Source organism: Musa acuminata, chromosome BXJ2-11 (assembly GCF_036884655.1).
Source record: "Musa acuminata AAA Group cultivar baxijiao chromosome BXJ2-11, Cavendish_Baxijiao_AAA, whole genome shotgun sequence".
Taxonomy (NCBI): Eukaryota; Viridiplantae; Streptophyta; class Magnoliopsida; order Zingiberales; family Musaceae; genus Musa; species Musa acuminata.
This window is the reverse complement of record NC_088348.1, coordinates 29,314,403-29,337,086: the sequence shown is the minus strand read 5'-3', so window position 1 is coordinate 29,337,086 and position 22,684 is coordinate 29,314,403. Positions and strand designations below refer to the sequence as shown.

At 35.5% G+C, this 22,684-nt stretch overlaps 1 protein-coding gene across 1 annotated transcript; it reads left to right on the top strand.

Moving 5' to 3' along the window:
* The first annotated feature begins 392 nt into the window (after positions 1 to 392).
* On the top strand, positions 393 to 22,252 carry LOC103971939 (uncharacterized). The gene is made up of 18 exons (XM_009386103.3): positions 393 to 536; positions 3,367 to 3,585; positions 5,621 to 5,860; positions 6,451 to 6,597; positions 7,851 to 7,929; positions 8,903 to 9,086; positions 10,666 to 10,731; positions 12,705 to 12,950; positions 13,614 to 13,820; positions 13,942 to 14,245; positions 14,315 to 14,474; positions 14,559 to 14,667; positions 16,709 to 16,844; positions 16,989 to 17,044; positions 17,127 to 17,426; positions 17,506 to 17,628; positions 20,577 to 21,287; positions 21,853 to 22,252. The coding sequence occupies exons 2-18, from the start codon at positions 3,453 to 3,455 to the stop codon at positions 22,021 to 22,023; spliced, it is 3,372 nt and encodes a 1,123-aa protein (XP_009384378.2). The 5' UTR covers positions 393 to 536; positions 3,367 to 3,452; the 3' UTR covers positions 22,024 to 22,252.
* Positions 22,253 to 22,684: the final 432 nt, after the last annotated feature.

Below are 22,684 nucleotides of genomic sequence, written 5' to 3'. Positions count from 1 at the left end.
TTTTTTTAATAAAATGTTTAATTAAAAAAATACATATAAATATTCTTTAAATTTTTTTGGTCAAAATTTTCCATCCATTTTTTTTATCAGTTTTAGATTGTCATAGTGCTTTCATTTGATTTATTTATAGTATTTTAATAACATTTATATATTTTATTTTACTCATTTATAGTATTTTTAAGTACGTTTTATAGTGAAAATTTTGAAGGATAGTTTGAATACTTTTTAAATTAGAGATATTATTTAAAAAAATAAAATAAGCTGCGAGAAATATGTATATTTTTTTAAAAATTAATTTTGGTAAAGATTATTGAAATATGTTAATTTTTATTCTCTCGGAAAAAAAATCAGATTATATATATATATAATATAAAGGAAAATAAAATATAAAGGAAGTGACGACGGGGAAATCCGCTCCCCATTTCCTCTCCGTCTCTCTCTCTCTCTCTCTCTCCCTCGCTCTCTCGATCGATCCTATTTCTTCTCTCTTCCTCTACTCTCTGTGTCGCGGCAGCGGCGGCACTCGTTGCTCTCAGGTAGCCCTCTTATCTTGCTTCTTATCCTCCTCTTCAGTCGCTCTTATCTTAAATCTATCTAACGTGGCTCCTCTGCTGCACGTCACAATCGTGGCGCATCCGCCCCGATGAACCACCTCAATTAACCTCATCACATTTCGCCGCCATGCGTCGAACAATTTTCAGGATCTCGAGTCACTATTCGCTAATTGTTTGCTAGGAATGTCTCAAGAGTTACATGTTGATCATAAAAAAAATGGAACAGAAATTTCAGTATGCCGCATGCTCGCATCCATCCCATTTCTTTTATGTTAGTTTATGAATGATTTCTTACCTCTTGGGTCTGAATTTTCGGTTAATTTCCGTCAGTAGTTCTTGAAATATATCCCTAAGCTTTGTTTGGTCTCAATTGGGTCACTGAACTATAGTAGTTGTTCCAATTAAGATATACTTTTAGGTTTTGTTAAGAATACTTGATAGAATGCTTACGTTTGGTTACAACTTACATCCGCCCACGTTCACTGTAGACTGATGACCCGACAAATGAACATGATCCATCTCATATTCTTTGAAGAAAGAAATGGTTAAAAGTATTCCTCTTTCGTCTGTCAACTTCTGGAACCACACTAGTCACTGCCACCATTGCAGAAGAGGAGGAAGAGAAAAGATAGGAGAGCTGTGGAAAAGGAGGGAAGAGCTGAAGCTTATGTCCTCATTCCTCCATGTTTCTCAATGTCGGTCATTGTTATCACATTCAAGGTAGGGGGAGGAGTTGAGGGGTCAAGGTGGAGAAGTGAAATGAAGATATGAAGCCAAAAAGATAAGAAAAAAATCCTAACCAAAGGAGAAGGAATACTACTAGAAGGAGTTTTCCTGACCTTTAATGCTGATTGAGCCTATACATTGGTGTCCTATCATTTGCTTTCGACAGAAACCTCAAGTAGAACTTGATTGAAACACTTGTTAATGTTAAGGAATCCAATTAAAAAAAATGCACATTTGTTTCTAAAAGTATTTGTTTATAATATCAGAATTATTCCCACTTATGATGTTGTTCCTAATGGACTTTAGTTGTTTGTGTTACATCATGTATTCTTTGTTGTTTTTGTTTCACAAAATATTTTCTTTTTGTACTATTTTCGATCAACTGAAACTAAGGTTGCATTTGAAGTTACCTACTTTTCATGCTTTTTCATAAAGAAAAATATTATAAATATTTGAAACAAACTTGTTTAGGAATTTCTATGTTCCTTATTTCTGGTATTGTTAAGTTCTACTGATATCCTAGGCAAGGTTCGCAATACCGTATCGTACCGGAGTTTCGACCTGGGCTCGGTACCGGTACGGTACGACGGTATACCGCTCGGTACACCCAGGTGTACCGAGTGATATATTCAGGTGTGCCGAGCACTGTAGCAATGCTACAGTGCTACAGTGCTACTACAGTGTCGGAACGGTAACATATGTCTGCGTACCGGAAGTCTGGCGGACCGGTACGTACCGCCCGTACCGGGCGGTATGGACCGGTACGTACCGCCCGTACCGGGCGGTATGGACCGGTACTGCAAACCATGATCCTAGGGGCCTAATTCTCCATATTTTGACAGTTGATTGAAAGTTTAAAGCTGCCCGATTCTAGTTTATGATAAAGAGTGTATTTGGGTAAAATTCTTGTATTTTAAGGATACCCCCATGAAATCCCCATAGCAAATAGGGCCTTAGTGCATTAGTTACTATATTCAGTGACCTGCATCTTTGTCATATTTGTTTAATCTTGTGATTTGTGTCATGTTTGAATCTTCCACATGCACATGATGATGAAAAAGATTCTAGCTACTATATTTTTTTGGCTTTAGTTCACTCCTTCAGAACGTGAGATCTTTATCACCTTGATCCTGACATGTTTTGGAGGAATTATTGAATGGTAAATTCCATTCATTGGATAACAATTAATAGACAGAGTTATGCACCCTTTGTAATATATTTCTTAATTACTGTATGTTACACAATACACATTGGCTGGACCCACTGCCTTTACTGTTGTTTTGCTAAGATTATTCTGGTCTCTAGCCACTACATTCCTGCAATCCTGTATCTAAACTAGATGACTTGGTTAATGAGAAGTACCAGCAACTGATGGGTATATTTAGGGGCATATGGTTATGGCTAACCTGAAGCTCCTTTTATGAGAAATTATAAAAAAATATTTTCAGAATAATGCTAGTGGATCACTTATTTAGGAAATGTCGTGATTTTTGTGAAATACAGGCAAAGAAGGTGTTTGTTGAAACTTTGCAGTCTTGGTTAAATAATTAGTCAGAAAGTTGGATTTTTTTACTTTTCTTGAATGTAGAATTATATGACTTCATGTTTGCTTAAAGACTTTGGTTATCAATTGGCAATATATTTCTTACTTCAATCTCTTATGACTTGCAGTTATTTTCGGTTATGGAGATGAAATTACTGCTTTTTGGCAAGTAACTCAGTACAAGATCATGATGTGGTTGTGTATGCTTTAGATAACATAGGAATGTATCATGTTAATTTTGTTTCCATCATCATCATCTTCTATGAAGTCAATACACTATTCACATTAATCATTCAAACATTCCTGCTTCACTATGTTAACATGTTGCCAAAGTGCTGCTTTTAAGTTTTAAGGCCATTGTGACAGCTAATGCAGTGTGGAACTGTTGATGCTTGTCTAACTGCATGTTCTTTGTTTATAGTAAAAATATATTGCAGTTCTTTTGAATATCATTGATACAATGTAGGCAACAAGTAAATTTGGTTCTGAAAGTTCACTGGCTTAGGTACAAGATAAGTATGAGCTTACAATTTAGTTGTACAGGACATGTTTGATTCTGACATTTGAGGAAAGATTGCAAGAAAGAAAAAGATTGTCCCAGAGTTTGGGAATATTACTTACACATCTACATGGCAGTTGTTTCTCCAATTGGATTACTTGCACCTATAAACCATTCTCACAAAGTTTGGGAAGATCCAGCTTTTATCAAGTGGAGGAAACGGAATGCACATGTACCTCTGCGTTCACATGATACAGTTGAAGGTAACAATATGCTTATAGATTTAATGCTGAGGGTTCATCAGTTCTCCTCTTTATTTCCTCTAAGTTTGTAATTTTTATTTCTTCATTTGTATTGTTTCTTCATTTATTAGGTACGTGCCTCCTGACTGTTATTGGTACTTATTCTGAGGTTGTCCACATTTCAACTGTGGGCTCTAGCCACTGTTCTTTCACCTGGAGAGGATGTGTGGCTTTGAATCATGGCCTAAGCCGCCTAACATGGTTTTTGTGTTCATCGGGGGCTGGCAGCCCTGTCTTGGAGAAGTATTCAGCTCTTCTTACTTTGATGACTTGATTTAATCCCTTATCCAGATCCATCTCAAATTTCAAATGGAACCTGCTGTCTCATGTTTCCTTCTTGGTTAGAACTTTCTTTGGAACCAGATATGCATTGTTCTTACCTTCTGGATCTACCACCGCCTGCTGTTTGGGTTATTTATAGGTTGAGAGCTTCCGTCTTGAGATCCATGTCATCAAGTGGGGCCCTATGATGGGCTGGTTCACTATGTATTAGGTCCTAAACATTTTGAACCAGGCTGCAGGCTGTCTTATCTTGGTTGTCTTGGTTGGCCAAGCTTTAGTCAGGTTCAGTTAAGCCTTGATCTTCTTTGTAACATCTTTTCTGTCCCATTTTGTTTTTTGCAATTGCCTTCTAAGGGTTTATAGAGAAAGAATATGCATAACCCATGGATTGCCTACTTAACCTGCCTTCCATTCAAAATTCTGCAGCCTCTAGCCTCTACTGATTACACCAATGGAAATTAACAAATTAAAACTTGATCTACAACAAATATTGGGGGCGGGCCTTAATATAATAATAGTGTTGCTCTCATGGTTTGCAATACTGTACCATACTGCTCGGTATGAGCGGTACATATTGATCCGATAGAGGACTAGTATGGGTGGTATATCGGTACACCTTATTGTACCATATGTCAGTACAGCTTGGTACGTACCGTACCGATAGCTATTCGGTACACTAGTACAGTACGGTATTCAGAACCTTGATTGCTCTTTTGCGACTAAAGATATTAGATCAGGGTTCCAATTATAGGAACTATATCAAAAAATTTATAGGTAAAGCTGTATACATCAACTCTCCCCAGACCCACCTTAGCGGGAGCTTGTGCATAGGATACATCCTTTTTCCTTTATCTAGAATAAAGTATTGGTATAATAAATCTTGCAATTTCATATGTAGGTGGATCGACTACTCACCTTATTACCTTTGTGAACACCTCTACATTAGAAAAGACCATGCACTATGTTATTTTCTCTGTCGTTACTGTATTCATTAATGCTGCTTTAGCTTTTGGCATATTGATATTTGGATGCTAATATATTTCTAGTTCTGTGAGAAGCATGTAAATGCTGGATATTTTTATTTATTATTTAATTATTAATGAGGGTGCATTCAAGAATATTGTTTAGAAAGATAATCTTTTTCTTTATTTACAAGGTCTTAAATGTAGGTACTAGTACCCATACTGGAATCTTATCATATTGGTATGTACCAATTGGCACAGAACTATATGCTTTATTTTACTAACAAAAAATGCTAAAAGCAAGGTCTTAAAAACTGGCTGGATTGGCTTTTACCAGTTGGTATTTATTAGTTTGACTAAGGACATTTTTGGCGGACCATACCAACCAATATTGGTTGGTTGATTTTTATTTATTTTTTGTTTTTTGGTAAATCTGGGCTGTGTAGTACCAATACCTTGCTGGTTTGACTGAGCTAAAACCAGTGTCAGATTGATATTGAAAAGCTTCACTAAAATATATTTTATATGTTGATACTAGCTTGTATGATGAGTACATTTTTATTGATGCTGTACGATTAGTATACCATGGTATGCTAAACCATGGGATAACTTTTTCCTCATATCCACTCTATTCGTCCATTATTATTATTTTTTTCTGTTGTATGATCAAGAATATGTATTTATGGAGTGTTGAGATGACACAATCACATTCTATTGTTACCCAAATTCACTATTTGTATGGTTCTATGCAGGGTCTCTTAGATATTGGTATGACCGCAGCAAAGTGGATTTTCTGAATTCTAATTTAGCTACTTGGGATGATGATGCTGTTTCTGGTGCTCTGGAGAGTGCTGGTTTTTGGGTCAAAGGGTTACCTTTTGTCAAATCTTTGAGTGGGCATTGGAAGTTCTTTTTAGCTCCTTCTCCTGAAAGTGTTCCTGTGAGCTTCTATGATATTGCTTTTGATGATTCAGATTGGCAAGCTCTACCAGGCAAGTTTTTTCAACTTTCTTTATAGTTGTCTCCTGATCAAAAAGTATGCGACGCCGGAATATCATCATGGTTTCTTCTGTTTTCTCCTGTTGCTGCATATATCCTTCTTCCTTATGATTTGCTTTGATGAAGATTTGGTTACCAACAGTGTACTATTGCCAGTTAATGAAAAAAGGATGAAAAAAAATTAACTAAGCCCATTAACAATAATTGATGGTGTTGGATGTCATGTACACCATAGGACATGGCTAACTTTATCCAAAATTAAATACATCTTGGTGATAGTTGTATTCTAATTTGAAGTATGCAGAACTGCTGGTAGCAAAATTTTGTTGCTCATGGTCCTTTAAAATTACTCTTTTCCTTTTTTTCCTCCTGTTTTTGGCTTGTATTGTTGTCTTCTAAATTGACCTGTTTATGAATTGATATTGTTTTTATCTGTCTAGAAATACAGACAAATTATGTAGACTGGAGTGACCAGTATATATGCTGTGTTTTATGCTCACTGCATGATACAGATACAGATAATGCTTCTGCATGTGTGTACTTTTATGTCAAGCTTATTCTAATGTGTATTTTTTCTGTGCAGTTCCATCAAACTGGCAGATGCATGGTTTTGATCGTCCCATTTATACAAACATTGTTTATCCTTTTCCTATAAATCCTCCTTATGTTCCTTCAGACAATCCAACTGGCTGTTACCGTAAAAATTTTCGCATTCCAACAGAATGGAAAGGTATGATTGGTTGAAAAGCTATAACTATTATTTTTGTTAATTATTTTGGACAACTTAAATATGTGATTCTTTTGTTAAGTATAGTCAAACTTTAGTCATTTTTTAGTAGTTTAGTTTGTGACTTGAGATTACATGTTCACTCACAATATCCACCTAATAAAACATGTACGATAATTAGGAGTATTTTGTAATCTAAGCAAGAAATAAGTCTTAAAACAAGCCATAAGCAACAAAAGTTAGCATAAGAATGTGATGACAAGGTTCAGATCTACCTTGCTTTGGAGAAAAAACAAGGTTCAGATCTACCTTGCTTTGGACTAAAGTTAAGTATAGTCAAACTTTAGTCATTTTTTAGTAGTTTAGTTTGTGACTTGAGATTACATGTTCACTCACAATATCCACCTAATAAAACATGTACAATAATTAGGAGTATTTTGTAATCTAAGCAAGAAATAAGTCTTAAAACAAGCCATAAGCAACAAAAGTTAGCATAAGAATGTGATGACAAGGTTCAGATCTACCTTGCTTTGGAGAAATCCACACCTTCACAAGAAATAAGGGCTCCAACTCCAAGCTTCTTTGAGATACTTGAAGAAAGAAGGACTAATTAATAGACAAGAATATGACACTCACTTGTTTGAGTTAGTTGGCCTTGTTTGAGAATACGACACTCAATTAATTGAAGAAACAACTCTAGGCATCACTCAATTTCTTGAAGTTGACCTTGTTTGAGAATATGGCACTCACTCACTCGTTAGTTGATATAATATTGGTACTTGTCGTAAAGCTTTGTTCAAATCTTCTTGGCTAGACTTCTTGACCTAGAGCTATACTACGATTATAAATTCCAAATTTGGAAATTATTTTGATAATCACCATACATATAGTTTTATCCGAGCAATAAAATTCAATAGTTATAGGAAGTTGAGAGTGGTGACTGAGTTCAATTCATGCAGACAACTAACTTGCTTGGACGGGTATGATTGCATTCATGGAAACTCCCCAGATCCCACATTGGCAGGAGAATTGTGCAATTGTCACTCTATCGAAAATGAGAACAAACTTATGCTTAAGAGGAGATACCTTGATGTTTGAGTACCCAAGTGCTACACACTGATTAACACTACCATCCTCCTTGCCTCATTGTTCCATTGTATTTGCTTCATGTAGTTACTGTTTTCTATATTTATATATTGATGTAGAGATTATATGCTCAATATTTGTTTATTTCATCTTGACCTTCTGATTGACAGGTCGGAGAATATTGCTGCATTTTGAGGCCGTTGATTCTGCTTTTTTTGTTTGGGTAAACGGTGTCCTTATTGGTTATAGGTATGTATTAATTGACCTTGTCATTGATTTCCCTGTTCTATTGTTACTTTGGTTTATTTTATTTCTTTGGTGTTGGTGCCCATCTTGATTTACTTATGAATTTATCATGTCAACATGTAGGTTCCTTGTTATCATATAAAACCTCGATTAGTCTTTAGATTTTGCATGCACATTCAACTTAACTACACCTGAGTTCTTTTTTCATAATACTTTTATATATGAACTTTGTCTAGTCAAGTCAATAATCTACTAATGGATGAAGTATTTTTGAAGCACCTACTCTAATGATAAAAAATTTACCATAAAAAGTCCTATTGCATGTCACCATGCTGGTTTAACTTTAAACATTGAATTTTATTTGCATTCAAGATCATATGTATATAGAGGACTTTAGAAACATAAAGATGTCTGTATTGACACTTTGACAGTTATGGTAATGGTTGACATGGGCCTGTAGATAAGAACTGGCATGCTCTGTGCTGACAAAATGTCATGCTTTATCATTAGTGTTATACACAGCAAAATACCTGCCAATACAGCATGACCTAGCAGTTGAACCTTGCAATATATTGTTGTTCGTCTAATATTTGTTTAAAGAATCACACTGGATGAAATCTGGCTGAAAAAGTGAACACTGGTTACTCTTCTGTTTGTTTGATAATGTATGAACTTATCAGAAAAGTTGGACAAAAACAAATGTTTGAGCAAAAATTTAGGAAGTTTATAATGGTATAAGCAAGTATCATCCTCTATGTGGTATTCATGTGACATGTGAGTACTAACATTGAGAGGTATATATGCAAATAAATTTTTATTTTTTTATAGTACCTTCTTTAGTTATTGTTTGGGACTGAGAAAGTAGTTTATTCAACATTTTAATTTTACTCTGAATATTTAAAATATTAATGAAAATCTATAGTTGGAAAATGGATTTTCTGGTTACATTTTTTTTTTCTTCTATGTGCTGATGCAGCCAGGATAGCAGACTTCCTGCCGAGTTTGAAATTACTGATTGCTGCTATCCCTGTGATTCGAGCAAGGATAATATTCTCGCTGTTCAAGTCTTGAGATGGAGTGATGGCTCTTATTTGGAAGATCAAGACCATTGGTGGTTGTCTGGCATTCACAGAGATGTGCTTCTTCTGTCAAAGCCTCAGGTTCCGTTTATCCCATGTGTTCGTGTATGCATATCTGTTGATGTATTGTCTTGAATCTTTTTGCCTATGTTTGTATAATAGTTATCAAAACTGAACAGGAAAGTGACCTGAGCAAGCCTTGGGTCCCTGGGTTGCTAGCTGGACTGGTGGTTCAACTTCAATGGATCGGACCACATGTTTAATTGAAAAATACTTTAGAATATATAAATAATTCAAAATTATATATATAATAAAATATAATATGCCAAAATTAATAAAAAAAGTGAATAGTCCTAGACAATTGAAAACGAAACTTCAGTCGTTGGGATAAAAATAAAAACATCAACCAATATTATAAATATAAATCTTTATTCAAATTGAATAGAAATTGACAATATTTAGAAAGTTGAAAAGTGAATATGCGATTCAATTACTTAAGCAAGAATAGTGATATGAATTTAACATACAGGGATGATGAAAGTCAAAGTGAAACTTCCTAAGATGAAGTACAGAAAGAAGTATTGATACCTAGAAAGATGAACTTGGAAACAATAATGACCTGGGAAAGATGAGTGAATTGTAGATTGCCAAAGGAAGAGAAACAGATGGACATTAAAGGGGGGTGGTCAGAGGGAGAGTGTGTGAAGAGAAGACACATGAGATGAGAGGATAAGTAGAGAGAGAATGACAGTGGAGAAGATGAGGAGGCAGAGGGGAGAGGTAAATGGAGGACGGGAGGACTATTACCATTATCTTCTACAGACATCGGAAGATCTTCTGTGTGGTCACATGAGGCTCTGGCTCGATTATCTTTCAACACCATGCTTTGTAATTCGCTTGTGACACCGTGCTTAGTGCAATCACTGTAGTTTTTGTCTATTTGGTCTTAGCCAATAACTTCAATCCTTTATAATGTATTGGCCTCATTTTGGCTCAAACAATAGATTAGATAAGGTTATCAGTTAACAGATTTAAAACTGATCTGTCCTATTCTAGCTACCTGGACATGTTCCTCTCCCTTTCTCTTTGTTGATCGGCCCTCATCTTCTTGGTCTTCGTGTCATATTGTGGATAATCATAGAATAAACAACAATAGGTAGCTGCTAGCCTCTGCTAAGACATTAAAATAGATGCAGCTAAGCAAAGGCCAAAAACAGTTGAGTTAAGATCACACTATTCACATTATAACTGCAATATTAGTATGTTGGCACAGCATTAATATGACAGTTCCACGACGTCTATCTGCATAAGACATGTTTCCATAGTGACACAAGGAAATAAGGAGAATACAATATAACATTTGTAATCAAGTAAAAAAAAAAAAAGAAAGAAGCCATTAAGAGAAGGAAAACAGATACGGCAGAATACACTGATTAGAGTGGGAGTGTAAGGAGAAGGTAGAAGCCATATATTAGATTGTGTAGCAGGTATTCTTCTCTTGGAACTTTTGAACCAAACAGTTAAAATGGATATCTTATGTGCGCTTTTAGTGACATGCAACAATTATATGTTACATGCTGGCTCTACGTCTCATTTCTTTGTTGCTGATATCTCGACTTAGAGGATATATAAGTTTTTAATTGGAACGATGCCTTTGCAGGTATTTATTACGGATTACTTTGTCAAATCAACCTTGGACAAAAATTTGGTCACGGCTGATGTTCAGGTAAATGATATGGAAAGCGAATGACTCAAGCTTAGTGTTTCTGCTGCATCATATGAAGTAATTAAGATTTTACCTTTGTACCTTCTTGTTTCTAATTGTTTCCATTTGAATTTTACTGTATAATATGCATTAGTATGCTGATATTAATTTTTTTTTTAAATCATATCTTAAATATTTTTTTTGTCAAAAAAATGAATATTTTTATACTTTGCCTAATTTACCCAGAGTTCTTCCAAGTCAAACCTTGATAGTTCGAAGGACAATTGATGTATGAGCATTACAGGACATTACTTGGTTATTATATATTTGGAGGTCAATATGAAAATATCATTATTGTATTTAACTTAAACAGCTGAAATAATCTAAACAAGGTTGCTGTTAATGCAGCAATTTTTTTCTTAGAGATATAAAAGTCTACCAGCTTAACTATGTAAACTATCCAAATGATAGTTAAACCCTGGCTCAGTATTAGTTCAGTAGCATTCATTTTTACTTTTTATTCAGTGATATTTGGTAAACGAAGTCGAATTACCGCCTAGTATATTGGTACCATGCCAGTTTGGTAGGTTGCCAAAATTGTTATCATTACCAAGATTTAAATCTGTGTATAATAAGATCAAACCACTGATAATTTTTTTGTTGAGTGAGATCATCACAAAGTCAGGCCAGTTTTATTTTTCTGTTGGAGTTGATTTTGGTAAGGATTGCAAACCCATACTGTGTACTGTACCCATCTTGGCTGGACATTGAAATTATCACATGTTTGTACTGTACCAGTCCAGTGGTGCAGGTTCACATGCCATCGAAGATTTCAACTTGGAGCAGCCCATAATTCCAGCAAAAATGCAACACTTGTTCACTTTTGAAAGTTGGGAAATTCTCCTAAATGGACTCAAGAATAATGCCGGGGTGGACAGGATGGAGAGAAAAATATATGGAATAGATTGAAGGTAGATAAACAAGCTCACCAAGAACAACCAAGGGATATAGATATCACCATCCCAAGGAGTCTATCTAGGGACACAGGGTTTAGAAACTTCTCTAAGGAATAAAAAAAAAGGTACAGAGTTGTGTGAGAAGGACAACACCTTTCAGAAACAAGACTTATATTCAAAACCCTCTATGCCTTCAAGGCTTACAAGCATGAGGTATATAGAGTGATAGGTTTGGAACAACCCTCCAAGCAAGGGTGATTAATTTCTTCACCATTTTAATGATTTAAAATAAATAAAAATTAATTAAAGAGCCATAAAATAACTAAAAGTCATCCAAGAACTCCTGTGATTATCTTTGACTTATCTGGATTCAAAGTTTAAAGACACTCCTGTGTCAAAGAGAGTCCTGTCAATTTTAAAAATTTCAGAACAAATGAAGATCCGGTTCAAACTCAATTAATCAAATTATTGTTCAGCGAATAATGCTGGTTAACTTTGGAGATAATGGGATATGGAGAGGAGAGAATTGCTCTTATGTTAGCTTCAACAATTAAAAGAGGTTATGAAGCACTTGATCTTGGCATGGATCAACATCCTCATTGATGAAAGGTCTTATAGTAGCCATATTATGGCGAACAGGGAGACAATGATCGAGTAACCTAAAGGCTTAAGGTGTCCGGGGTGGGCTGAACTATGGGCATTTTATATGGATTTAGCTATAAATGGTGGGGTATATGATGCCACATTAGCATCTTTAGTCCACATATAAGGCTCATATGATTCTCGTTCTAGCTTGTACACGAGTTTGATTAGCCTGGACAATGTTTAATGAGCCAACCAGCTTAACTGCTGTAAAATTATGGGTTCGACTAATCCAGCTTGAATTTCCTTTATTGGAGTCAGTCCCAGTTCTACTTATGGTGATTGATGTACTGCTTGAATTTTATTCTCGCTCATATCGTTACCAGAGAAAAACCATGTTATTAACTGAATCATAGACATGACTGCTTCTGACTTATAATCTCTTTATTTGTCCAGGTTGAAGTAAAACTTGATATATTGAACAATTTTGAAGATGCTACTCTTTCCAGATTGACTATGGAAGCAACACTGTATGACAATACAGGGTGGTATGCCTGTGGAAACAATGAAGGAAAAGTCGACCTAAGTTCTTATGATGCATTACATTTGAATCTGAGGTCACCATCTATTGGAATCGATGGGTTTCATTGCTACATATTCGAGGGAAAATTAGAGAGACCAAAACTTTGGTCAAGTGAGAACGTAAGAAATTTCGACACTATTATCAATTTACAAGGCCTTTAATGCATGGTAGGAAGCAATAAATTCAGAGGAAAAGCATGAAAAAATCAAATATCCTAATTTTAATAGGACAGAGTTAGGGTCACCATTTCAACTTAGATTTTTCATCTTGGCCAGCTATCCCAACTGAAAAGTTGAATTGGCTTAACTATTTGTCTGCATGAGTTCAAGTTGGCAGTATTAAATGATTTTCTAAGACAATGCACAGAACATGGTGATGGATATTGTAGAATTGTTGAGGTTTATAAAGAAACAAATATGAAATAAATGGCTGGTTCAATTTATTGTTTACCTTAAGAAGAGGGAACACATGTTGAACCAAGTGGATGATATATATCTTTTTAAACTTATCCATTTACAGCTTGCATCAACTTTTGCGTAAGTGAATATCGTTCCTTACAACTACACTAGAGAGTTTAGTGCTTCTTTTTTATTTGTTGGATTACTTTTTCAAAATGGAGCTTCAGTCTCTCGTAAGGTTTTCTACAGTGACACTTCACAGCAACCATGTTGGTGGTAGTCTTGTGGTTGTGGGATCACCCTTTTATTCCAAAATAAAACTTTATTTTGGTATATTTGTTCTAGACCTTATGGTTTTTTTGTTTATTTTCAATTCATAAACAGCCAAACTTGTACACTCTTGTGCTAGTCCTCAAAGATGCTTCTGGAGACATACTTGACTGTGAATCATGCCAGATAGGCATAAGACAAATATCTAAAGCTCCAAAACAGATGCTTGTAAATGGCCTTCCTGTGGTTATTCGAGGTGTGAATAGACATGAGCATCATCCACGTACAGGAAAAACAAACCTCGAAGCATGCATGATAAAGGTTGGTTTTTTGCTTTACTGCTCTTAATGGCACTATTAGAGTATAGACTATAGATAAATGATGACTATTGCTGACAAAGTACTCCTATTTGCTGACAATTTTGTTTCTTTTCTATGTCAAGGATTTGGTTTTGATGAAGCAAAATAACATTAATGCAGTCAGAAATAGCCATTACCCACAACATCCTAGATGGTATGAGTTGTGTGACCTTTTTGGTCTCTACATGATTGACGAAGCAAATATCGAAACACATGGATTTGATCTTTCTAGTAAATTTAAGCATCCTACAGTAGAACCCAGTTGGGCAACCTCTATGCTGGATCGTGTTATTAGCATGGTGGAGAGGGACAAGAACCATGCATGCATTATAGCATGGTCTTTGGGAAATGAATCTGGTTATGGTCCTAATCATTCTGCTATGGCAGGTAAATGGAACAATTATTATAGACATCTTTTCTATTCTTGATTTTGGCTAACAAACTACTTAATTATAGGTTGGATTCGAGAGAAGGATCCATCCCGACTCTTGCATTATGAAGGTGGTGGATCCATGACTTCATCAACAGATATTGTATGCCCCATGTACATGCGTGTATGGGATATTTTGAAAATTGCTAAAGATCCAAGTGAAAATAGACCATTGATCCTTTGCGAGTATGCTTGTTTCTAGTCTCGTTTGCATATTTCTTTTCTTTGCCATCTGATCCTTCTATGATGGGGAGTTTTGATCTGCTTCAGGTACTCACATGCAATGGGAAACAGTAGTGGCAATATTCACAAGTATTGGGAAGCTATTGATAGGACATTTGGGCTCCAAGGTGGCTTCATATGGGATTGGGTTGACCAGGTTAATGGCAGCTACATAACGAGATGTTTCATTAATTTTCTTTTGAATTCTATCTTGACTTTTACTTTCATTATTTTTACCAATAATGTGTTTCGTTCTTATTGGTCAACTACCAGTGTTTTTGACTATCGACACAAAGTTCATTGGGATCCTTCTAGCTTGGTCCCGCTAAACTCTAATTTCCCCATATCTTTCATCACTCTTCTTTTTATCTTTCCAATTAATGGTCATCTTTTGTTGTTGGGACAAAAAAAAGTTGGAAGTTTTGGGATCTCCACTTTCAAACATGTTAGTCTCCACTTAAATACTATATCAATTATCAAGGTTACTTGGGGCATCATTCTGGATTCCAGGTTCATCTGATGATAAGAACCTTCTTAGTTTTAAAATCTTTTACATGTTTGTATGTTGGTGAGATTTATAGCAAAACTATTGGAATTGAAAACCAATTATACCTATTAGCATGATTGGATGATTTTTCTTAACCTAGAAGGATGTTGAAAACATGCATGATTGTTCTCTACAAGAAGCCATTGGCGTAACCTTTGACAACTGATCATTGATGAAACCATGGACAAGTAAAGGCAACTAATTTTCCATCAACAAGAAACAAAACTCTGGGACCTAGGACTTAAACCTATTCCCATTTTTTGTGGAACATGTCCTATGATTGCTGTATGATTTCTGATGTGACAGTCATATCAGATGTACCTAGTGTCATGCTGCATACTGATACTGTATATTGACAGGTTCAAAATATTTCCTATCTTGTTTATTTTCTTGTAAATCTATTCCTAATTTCCAAGCTTTCTATAGTTTTCCTTTTCTGTAGTTATCTGATTTTATGAAATTAGTTTCCTGATTTTGTGGAAATTAATTTTTTGATTTTGTAGAAATTAGTTTCTTCTTTTCAGGAGATTAGTTTCCTGATTATATGTAATTTAGTTTTTCCATCTGTGCGAATGTGTACTCTGTAAATTTTGTAGGTCTTTTAGTATCAAGTGAATGAAGAATATTTCCTTTTTACACCATACAGTGTACTGAGCATCGGTATGGATTATTACCAATTAGTACTGGGAGAGAGAGAGAGAGAGAGAGAGAGAGGAGGTCGGCCACATGCTAGTTGGCCATTGGGCCTTTTTTTTGCCAATGGGTCCAGCCAAAACGTTAAATCATGGGTTGAACTGTTGTTTAGTAGAATGTTAACTATATCCATTGTGGGACTCCTTGAAAGTGAAATGACTTTTTGAAATTAAAATATTTGAAAGTGCCCAATTCTTGGAACTTGGCTTTCATGGGGGTGGTGTAGAGTTATCTTCTAAGTACTCAATTGAGTAAAAAAACATATTTTTACTATTATTAGGTAATTTTGCATGAGAATGGTGTAAATTGATACAATCTCACTCAATATATTATGATTTGGATTAAATGCTACGGTATTTTTTCTTTAACTTCATCTTTGGAATTATATTAGAACTTCCTACATAATAAACAATAAGATGTAGAGTTGAAATGAATTTTGAGTTCTGCATAACATTCACTTTTCCTAGACTTCACCACATGCTCTAAGCACTGATATATACGACATCACATATTTTGTAGATGAGGGTCCAAACTAAAACTCATGTGTCTTTGTGCTGCTCAAACCATGGTGTTCTGGTTAAGTTTTCGGTTGTCTTGCAATTTTTTCGAAGTTTCCAAAAAATACTATTCTAAATTAATCAATCCATCTGGACCACTCATCTGCAGCTTGCACACAAGTAATCCTAGCAACTGTTTGGTCATGTATTTTTAATTTTTAGAATCTTGGTATTTTGGGCAAGTCTTTTATCATGCTGCATTTGTTGCAAGTTACAAAGAGTCCTAAAAAAAATGCCATTCTAATTTATCCATCCATTGTGCTGCATCCATAACCAAGCTCACCAGTATATGTGTAGTTTTAGTTTTTATCAACTAGTGTGGAATATGCAAATAGTTATACATGTGTTTCATAAATGACTGTTCTTTAGTGACATTAACATTTGAATTGTTCTTTATTCAGGCTTTACTGAAAATGGATAGTGATGGACAAAAACACTGGGCTTATGGAGGTGACTTTGGAGACACACCCAACGATTTGAACTTCTGTCTGAATGGACTCACATGGCCGGATCGAACTCCTCACCCTGCTCTACACGGTAGTAGCATTAAATCAATTTCCAAAAGAAGTATCAAGTCATCCAGCCTTTTGGTTTGCTTGGTTTTGTTAATATTGTCATCCGTAGTCAATTAGTGCTCTTTACAGCTTTCTTACGTTTTTTTTCTGTGATGGTTGTTTTCAGAAGTGAAGTATGTTTATCAACCCATAAAAGTTGTTCTGACAGAAAATAAAGTGAAGGTATTATCGTTGATCTTTTGAACATTTGATATTTTATTCATAACAAGTAAGGTGTTGACGAGTTGATCTTTTGTCTTCCTAGATAACTAATGCACAGTTTTTTGACACAACACAAGCAATAGAATTCAGTTGGCACCTTCTTGGCGATGGATGCAGCTTGGGTTGTGGAATACTTGACCTACCAATAATATTACCCCAAGAAAGCTATATTATTGAACTCGAGTCATCCCCATGGCACTCTCTCTGGAAAACGTGTTCAGCAAGAGAAATATTTTTGACGATTACTGGAATACTTAGACATCCAACTCGGTGGGCAAAAGATGGCCATGTCCTTGCTTCTACTCAATTAAGTTTATCCACGGAAGATAATTCTATTCCTCATGTACTTCTTCAGCAGGCCCTTCTTCATATTTGATTGTTACCATGTGTAATATTGTATGACCATTTGGTATCCTTTGCAGGTTATCAGATCAATCAACAACATGAATCTGATCTCTGAGCATGTTGGTGACACTATAACAGTTAGGAAACAGAATTGGCAAATCAAAATAAACACCCAAACTGGAACTATTGAAAGTTGGAAGGTAATTGCTCTACTATAGTGCTTATGTTCATATGACATTTTTTTTTTGCATATGAAAATCAAAGATGTTCTTTTTGGTACTTATATAACTGAAGATTTTTTTTATGAAAAAAATCTTTTCTTATATATCCAGAAATTTATGGTATTGGTTTCTCCAATTTGTTGTGTAAATACTTGTGGATAGCATGGTGGTCCTTATTGTAACAAAATAATGAGCTTTGAAAGTGAAACCAGATATCTTTAGAACTGAGGTCACAAAATACTCTTTTCTTGTTAGTTTTACCTTCGGCATTCAGAATACTGGTTCATCTCACAGTGGTTCATTTCAATTTGATAACTTGGATATGGGTTTTTTTCAGCATAACTAATGATCTTAATTAAGTCATGGACTTCAACTAATACCCTGATATTGGATAAAGTTATGGAGAACTTTTACAATCTTGTCTTCAAATCAATAATTATAGCCTGGAAATTTTCAAACATCAGTCATCAGGTTGAATTGAAGTTTATAGCCTGAAAACCCATTAAAATTATGGCTTAAACTGAACGTGAGTATTATAGAGTTCATGTATATGGAATGAACATCAAGTATTAACCATATCACAGAGAGAATATTAAATTTTATCTTCTATGTTTAGGATATGGGTTTGTGTTTTATTTGTTCAGCATAACCAATGATCTGATTAAGTTATGATTAAAATTCCATTAATAGCCTGATATTGGAGAAACATTGTAGTGGGCTTTTATGGAGAATTTTCAGAATATAGTCTTCAAATCGACGAAAGAGACTTGTTGGAATGTCAAGGAACATTCATGGCCTAGGTAGGTATAATGTACATGGGTAGTTCACAATACCTTGTGAATGAGCAAAACAAGGACGAGGTGGGTCATCTAAATCCTTGAATGGATGAGAATTTACCTCTGTGCCACTTGTGATAACAGTATATTAATTTGGACAGATGCTTAAGACATGCATGATACAGTGCAGAGCAACAGCATTATGCCAGGCAGTAGGCCCTATCTAGCAAGCTTAGTGTTGGTCACTAGTGCTTCTAAGGGCTGTCATCTGGCTTCATAGCTATTTCTTCCATGATGCTACATTACTAAAAAAATTGATGTAGCATATAAACAGATTTCAAGAAAAGTGGCAGCATAAAAAAGAATAATCCCCAAGTTCCAAGACTACAAGTCAAAGCAATCAATTCCTAAGATACTAAGTTTCAAAGCAAGTCATGCGACTCTAAGTCGAGGTTATCAAGTCCTGAGCTGTTCCAAGGGCACCATGCATCAGTAATACTTTGTAACTTGTGTCTTAGTAAATTGGGACCATTAATTAGGTTGTTGATGGTTAAGGTAATTAATTAGGTAGTTGGTAGTTGAGATATTTATCATCTATAAAGAAGAGGGGAGGATACCTTAGAGGCAATCTTGGATTAGTCCACATGAATCCTTGTTTCTTAGCCTTTTGCTCCTAGTTAATCCATGAAAAGGAAAAGAGTTCTCTTTCCCATATATTCCCAAAATTCTCTCTCACCCTCTTCTTTTCTTGTCCATACCAAATGGTTGTCGATGTGCATTGTGGATTGTGTGATCCAGATCATGGAACGTTTGCAATCTAGACTTAAAAAACCCAAACTTTTGGAAAGCTTGAAAGGTAGCAAAGGGGAGAAAAAAAGAAGAAAATATACTTAGATGCCTAATATTTTATTATTTAGATTGCCGCCCTATACATGTATACATATGTATTAGAAATGTTTCACCTTCCTGAACAAGTGATTTGAACAAGTCTATCATCATAGTTCCACATTTGACCATAGTAATGTATCCTAGATTCATTCCACATGCTAGAGTGCTTCACACTGCAAAGCAGGTCATGTATGTTGGTATCAGTGTCTTTCTTGTGACAATTTTAGAGTTTTAGTTGCTCATTGCTCCTTAGTAGCCATTAGGTGACTTTTTTGATGGGAGATGATCACACCACTGCAACCTCTGCCTCCTCCTTTTTTCCTCTGTTCAGCCGCAACCTTTGCTATTGCTGTCTCAGCATCCACCTTCTCCTATCCTTGTCGCTGTCTCCTCATGTTGTCACTGCCTTCTCTCCTCCTATGATACACAAAGTCGTCTGTTCCATCTCCAGTTGCTCATCTTCCTCCTTTGCTTCCTTTCCCCCCTCCTGTCCTCCTCCTGCTGGTCTCTTCTCTCCCTCTCTCTTTGTCCTGTGCTGATGGGTATGCTGATGTATCATGTTAATATGCTTGTACATACTGAGACCATACCACTTAGGCTAGGGATCAGTACAGGTCTTGGGCTGTTCTAGAGAGATAATTGAACTGAAAGGGAAGTTATTTTTTAGAACCATAGGAAATTACCATAGTTGCAACGATCATCTTTAATTATATCATTTAGTTGGAATTTGTGCCACTTTTATGGTTATCTAAGACGTGCTACTTATTTAGGAACTACGAATCTGCAACTTCTTTCTACCCAGTGCTTTTACTGGCTTTCACCATAAACCATTAGTTGTAACCGTTGATCAAGAAAACATGGGATGAGTGATGTGTAAGTTTTGAGTTATGTTTGGTGGTTCTATATTTCTTCAGGCTGCAAGTTCATTAGAAGTTAAATGGATAGATGCATTAAATTATCTATCCCATGATCAGTCTTCGTAATTATTCCATTGTTGCATAGATAATCCCATCATTGATAGAGAATTGTTTATGTACCGCTTTAGCCTGATAATTTTATTTATATAGTTTTTGCATGGTAATGTTTTCACATTTTAACTGCTCTGCTTTATGTTTGCCATAATAGGAACTAATCACTAAGAAGATTGTTGATTCATGTCAATATTCCTTCTCTTTATATCATTAATGCCCTAAAGATGGAGAAAAGCATATGCATATTTCTGTATGAAACTTAGGTTACTTGGAGTATTTTGATTGACCACAGGTTGGTGACTGTTTGCTGATAAATCAAGGCATACTTCCCTGCCTATGGCGAGCACCTACCGATAATGATAAGGGAGGTGGTCCCAGCAGCTATTTCTGCAGATGGAAAGATGCCTTACTTGATAATCTTATATTCCTCACAGATGCATGTTCTATAAAGGAATTGTCAAATAATATGGTGCAAGTCAAAACCGTATATTTAGGTGTTCCAAAGGATCAAAACAACCTGCTGAAATCCAAAAGTTCTGTTCATGAGTTCGAAAACCCAAGTCATATTCTCTGCAGAGTTGATGTGGATTATTGCATCCATGAATCCGGTGATGTGATTATCGACTATACCATAAAGCCTAAGGATGATCTTCCACCTCTTCCACGTGTTGGGGTTGTATTTCATATAGAGAAGTCACTGGATCATGTTATGTGGTATGGAAGAGGACCATTTGAATGCTATCCAGATCGAAAAGAAGGTGCCCATGTTGGCATATATGGAAGCAATGTATGTGATTTGCATGTGCCTTACATAGCTCCTGTTGAATGTTCTGGTCGAGCAGATGTAAGATGGGTAGCATTTCAAAACAGCAATGGGTTTGGTCTATATGCTTCTATATATGGTACATCACCACCTATGCAAATGAGTGCTAGCTTCTATGGCACTGCAGAGCTTGAAACGGCAACTCACAACCACTATTTAGTTGAAAGAGATGACATTGAGGTATGTATGCATGAGTCTTTTATTATTGGTAGCTTTAGTTTAAGTTATACCTATTGAGCTAGGAGCACTTGGTTTGTTCATAATGCAGTTTGTGAAGAACTGGTGGAATTGCCCATTTGATAATTATAATGATTACTGGGTTTAGAATGTCTAGTCAATATTTGAAATTTTCATATCTGAGGCATTGATGAAAAGATAAGATCAATGTCAGAATTCTGACCTATAATGATTTGTTGGACCTTCAATTGTCTCCTTACAATTATGGCAATGACATCTTTTCATCACTAGACCTGCCTGCAATCAATGAGAAACTATGAAAAAAGACAGACCAAGCACGGTACATTTCAGTTGAATCTACGATAGGCACAAATAGAGCCATCTTATTAATTTAAGGTCATCTTGCAGCATCAACATTCAACAGGACAAACATTTTGAATCTGATTGTCTGTCTGCACAACACTTGTGACTAACTAATGTCAATGCAGTGCATTTTTCTTTACATAGAATTTTGATGTAATGGAGACTTTTGGCTCCTTATCAAAGTATGCTGCTTTTTGGATGGCAGGTGCACCTTGACCACAAGCACATGGGTGTAGGTGGGGATGATAGTTGGTCTCCTAGTGTCCATGATGAGTATCTGGTGCGTCCAGTTCCTTACTCATTCTCTATAAGATTGTGCTCGATCTATCCTTCTACTTCAAGCCAAGATATCTACAAATCTCAAATTTCACAGTGATGCAATTAGTGATTCTGCTGCTAGAGATATGTCTGTCTGAATGATTCAGGTCTAGCTATTTATATATTCCAAAGCACTAATATGATATTAGATAGCAATCGTTTCATGGAATAAGCACTTTGTTGTGCTGACTGAATGGATGTTCTTGGAAACAGTAAGTTAACATAAAATGGTGTGTACCATAATACATTTTAATGTAATCTTATTGGTGTTAGGATTTTATGTTCAATTGTGAACAGAATCTGTTATGAGGCTTGGACTTTTTTTCTAATCATTTTTAGTGGCTCCTTAGATCATTTTATTTATGTAATTATTAATATCTTATGTTGGCATCCATAGGAAGGCTGTAGGCGCAAAACAAATGTCTTCTCATTTGCTAGCAGAAGTGCTCTTTATACCTATTATTTGCTAATGTTATTTCTTGCAGGTAATAAGGGAATACATCATTAGAAGAAAAAAAAACTTGATTGTTTGATTCATTCGTTTATTTCATAAAATTTTTTAAAATAAAAAATGGCAGTACAGTATAAAGACAATTAACAAAAGAAAATAAGAAGAGGGCATTTTTGATGAATGGGCCAGTAGAGTATTGATATGAATCACGTTATCAACACTTAATATAAGATATTATTCGACTCAGCCGAAGAGCGAGAGAGAGAGA

What these genes read in the sequence shown, in the direction of transcription:
- LOC103971939 (XM_009386103.3), top strand. Translation starts at nt 3,453, where the DNA reads ATGGCAGTTGTTTCTCCAATTGGATTACTTGCACCTATAAACCATTCT. An exon ending in TTCACATGATACAGTTGAAG is followed by an intron (nt 3,586 to 5,620) that starts GTAACAATATGC and finishes GGTTCTATGCAG; the next exon opens with GGTCTCTTAGATATTGGTAT. An exon ending in TAATCATTCTGCTATGGCAG is followed by an intron (nt 14,246 to 14,314) that starts GTAAATGGAACA and finishes ACTTAATTATAG; the next exon opens with GTTGGATTCGAGAGAAGGAT.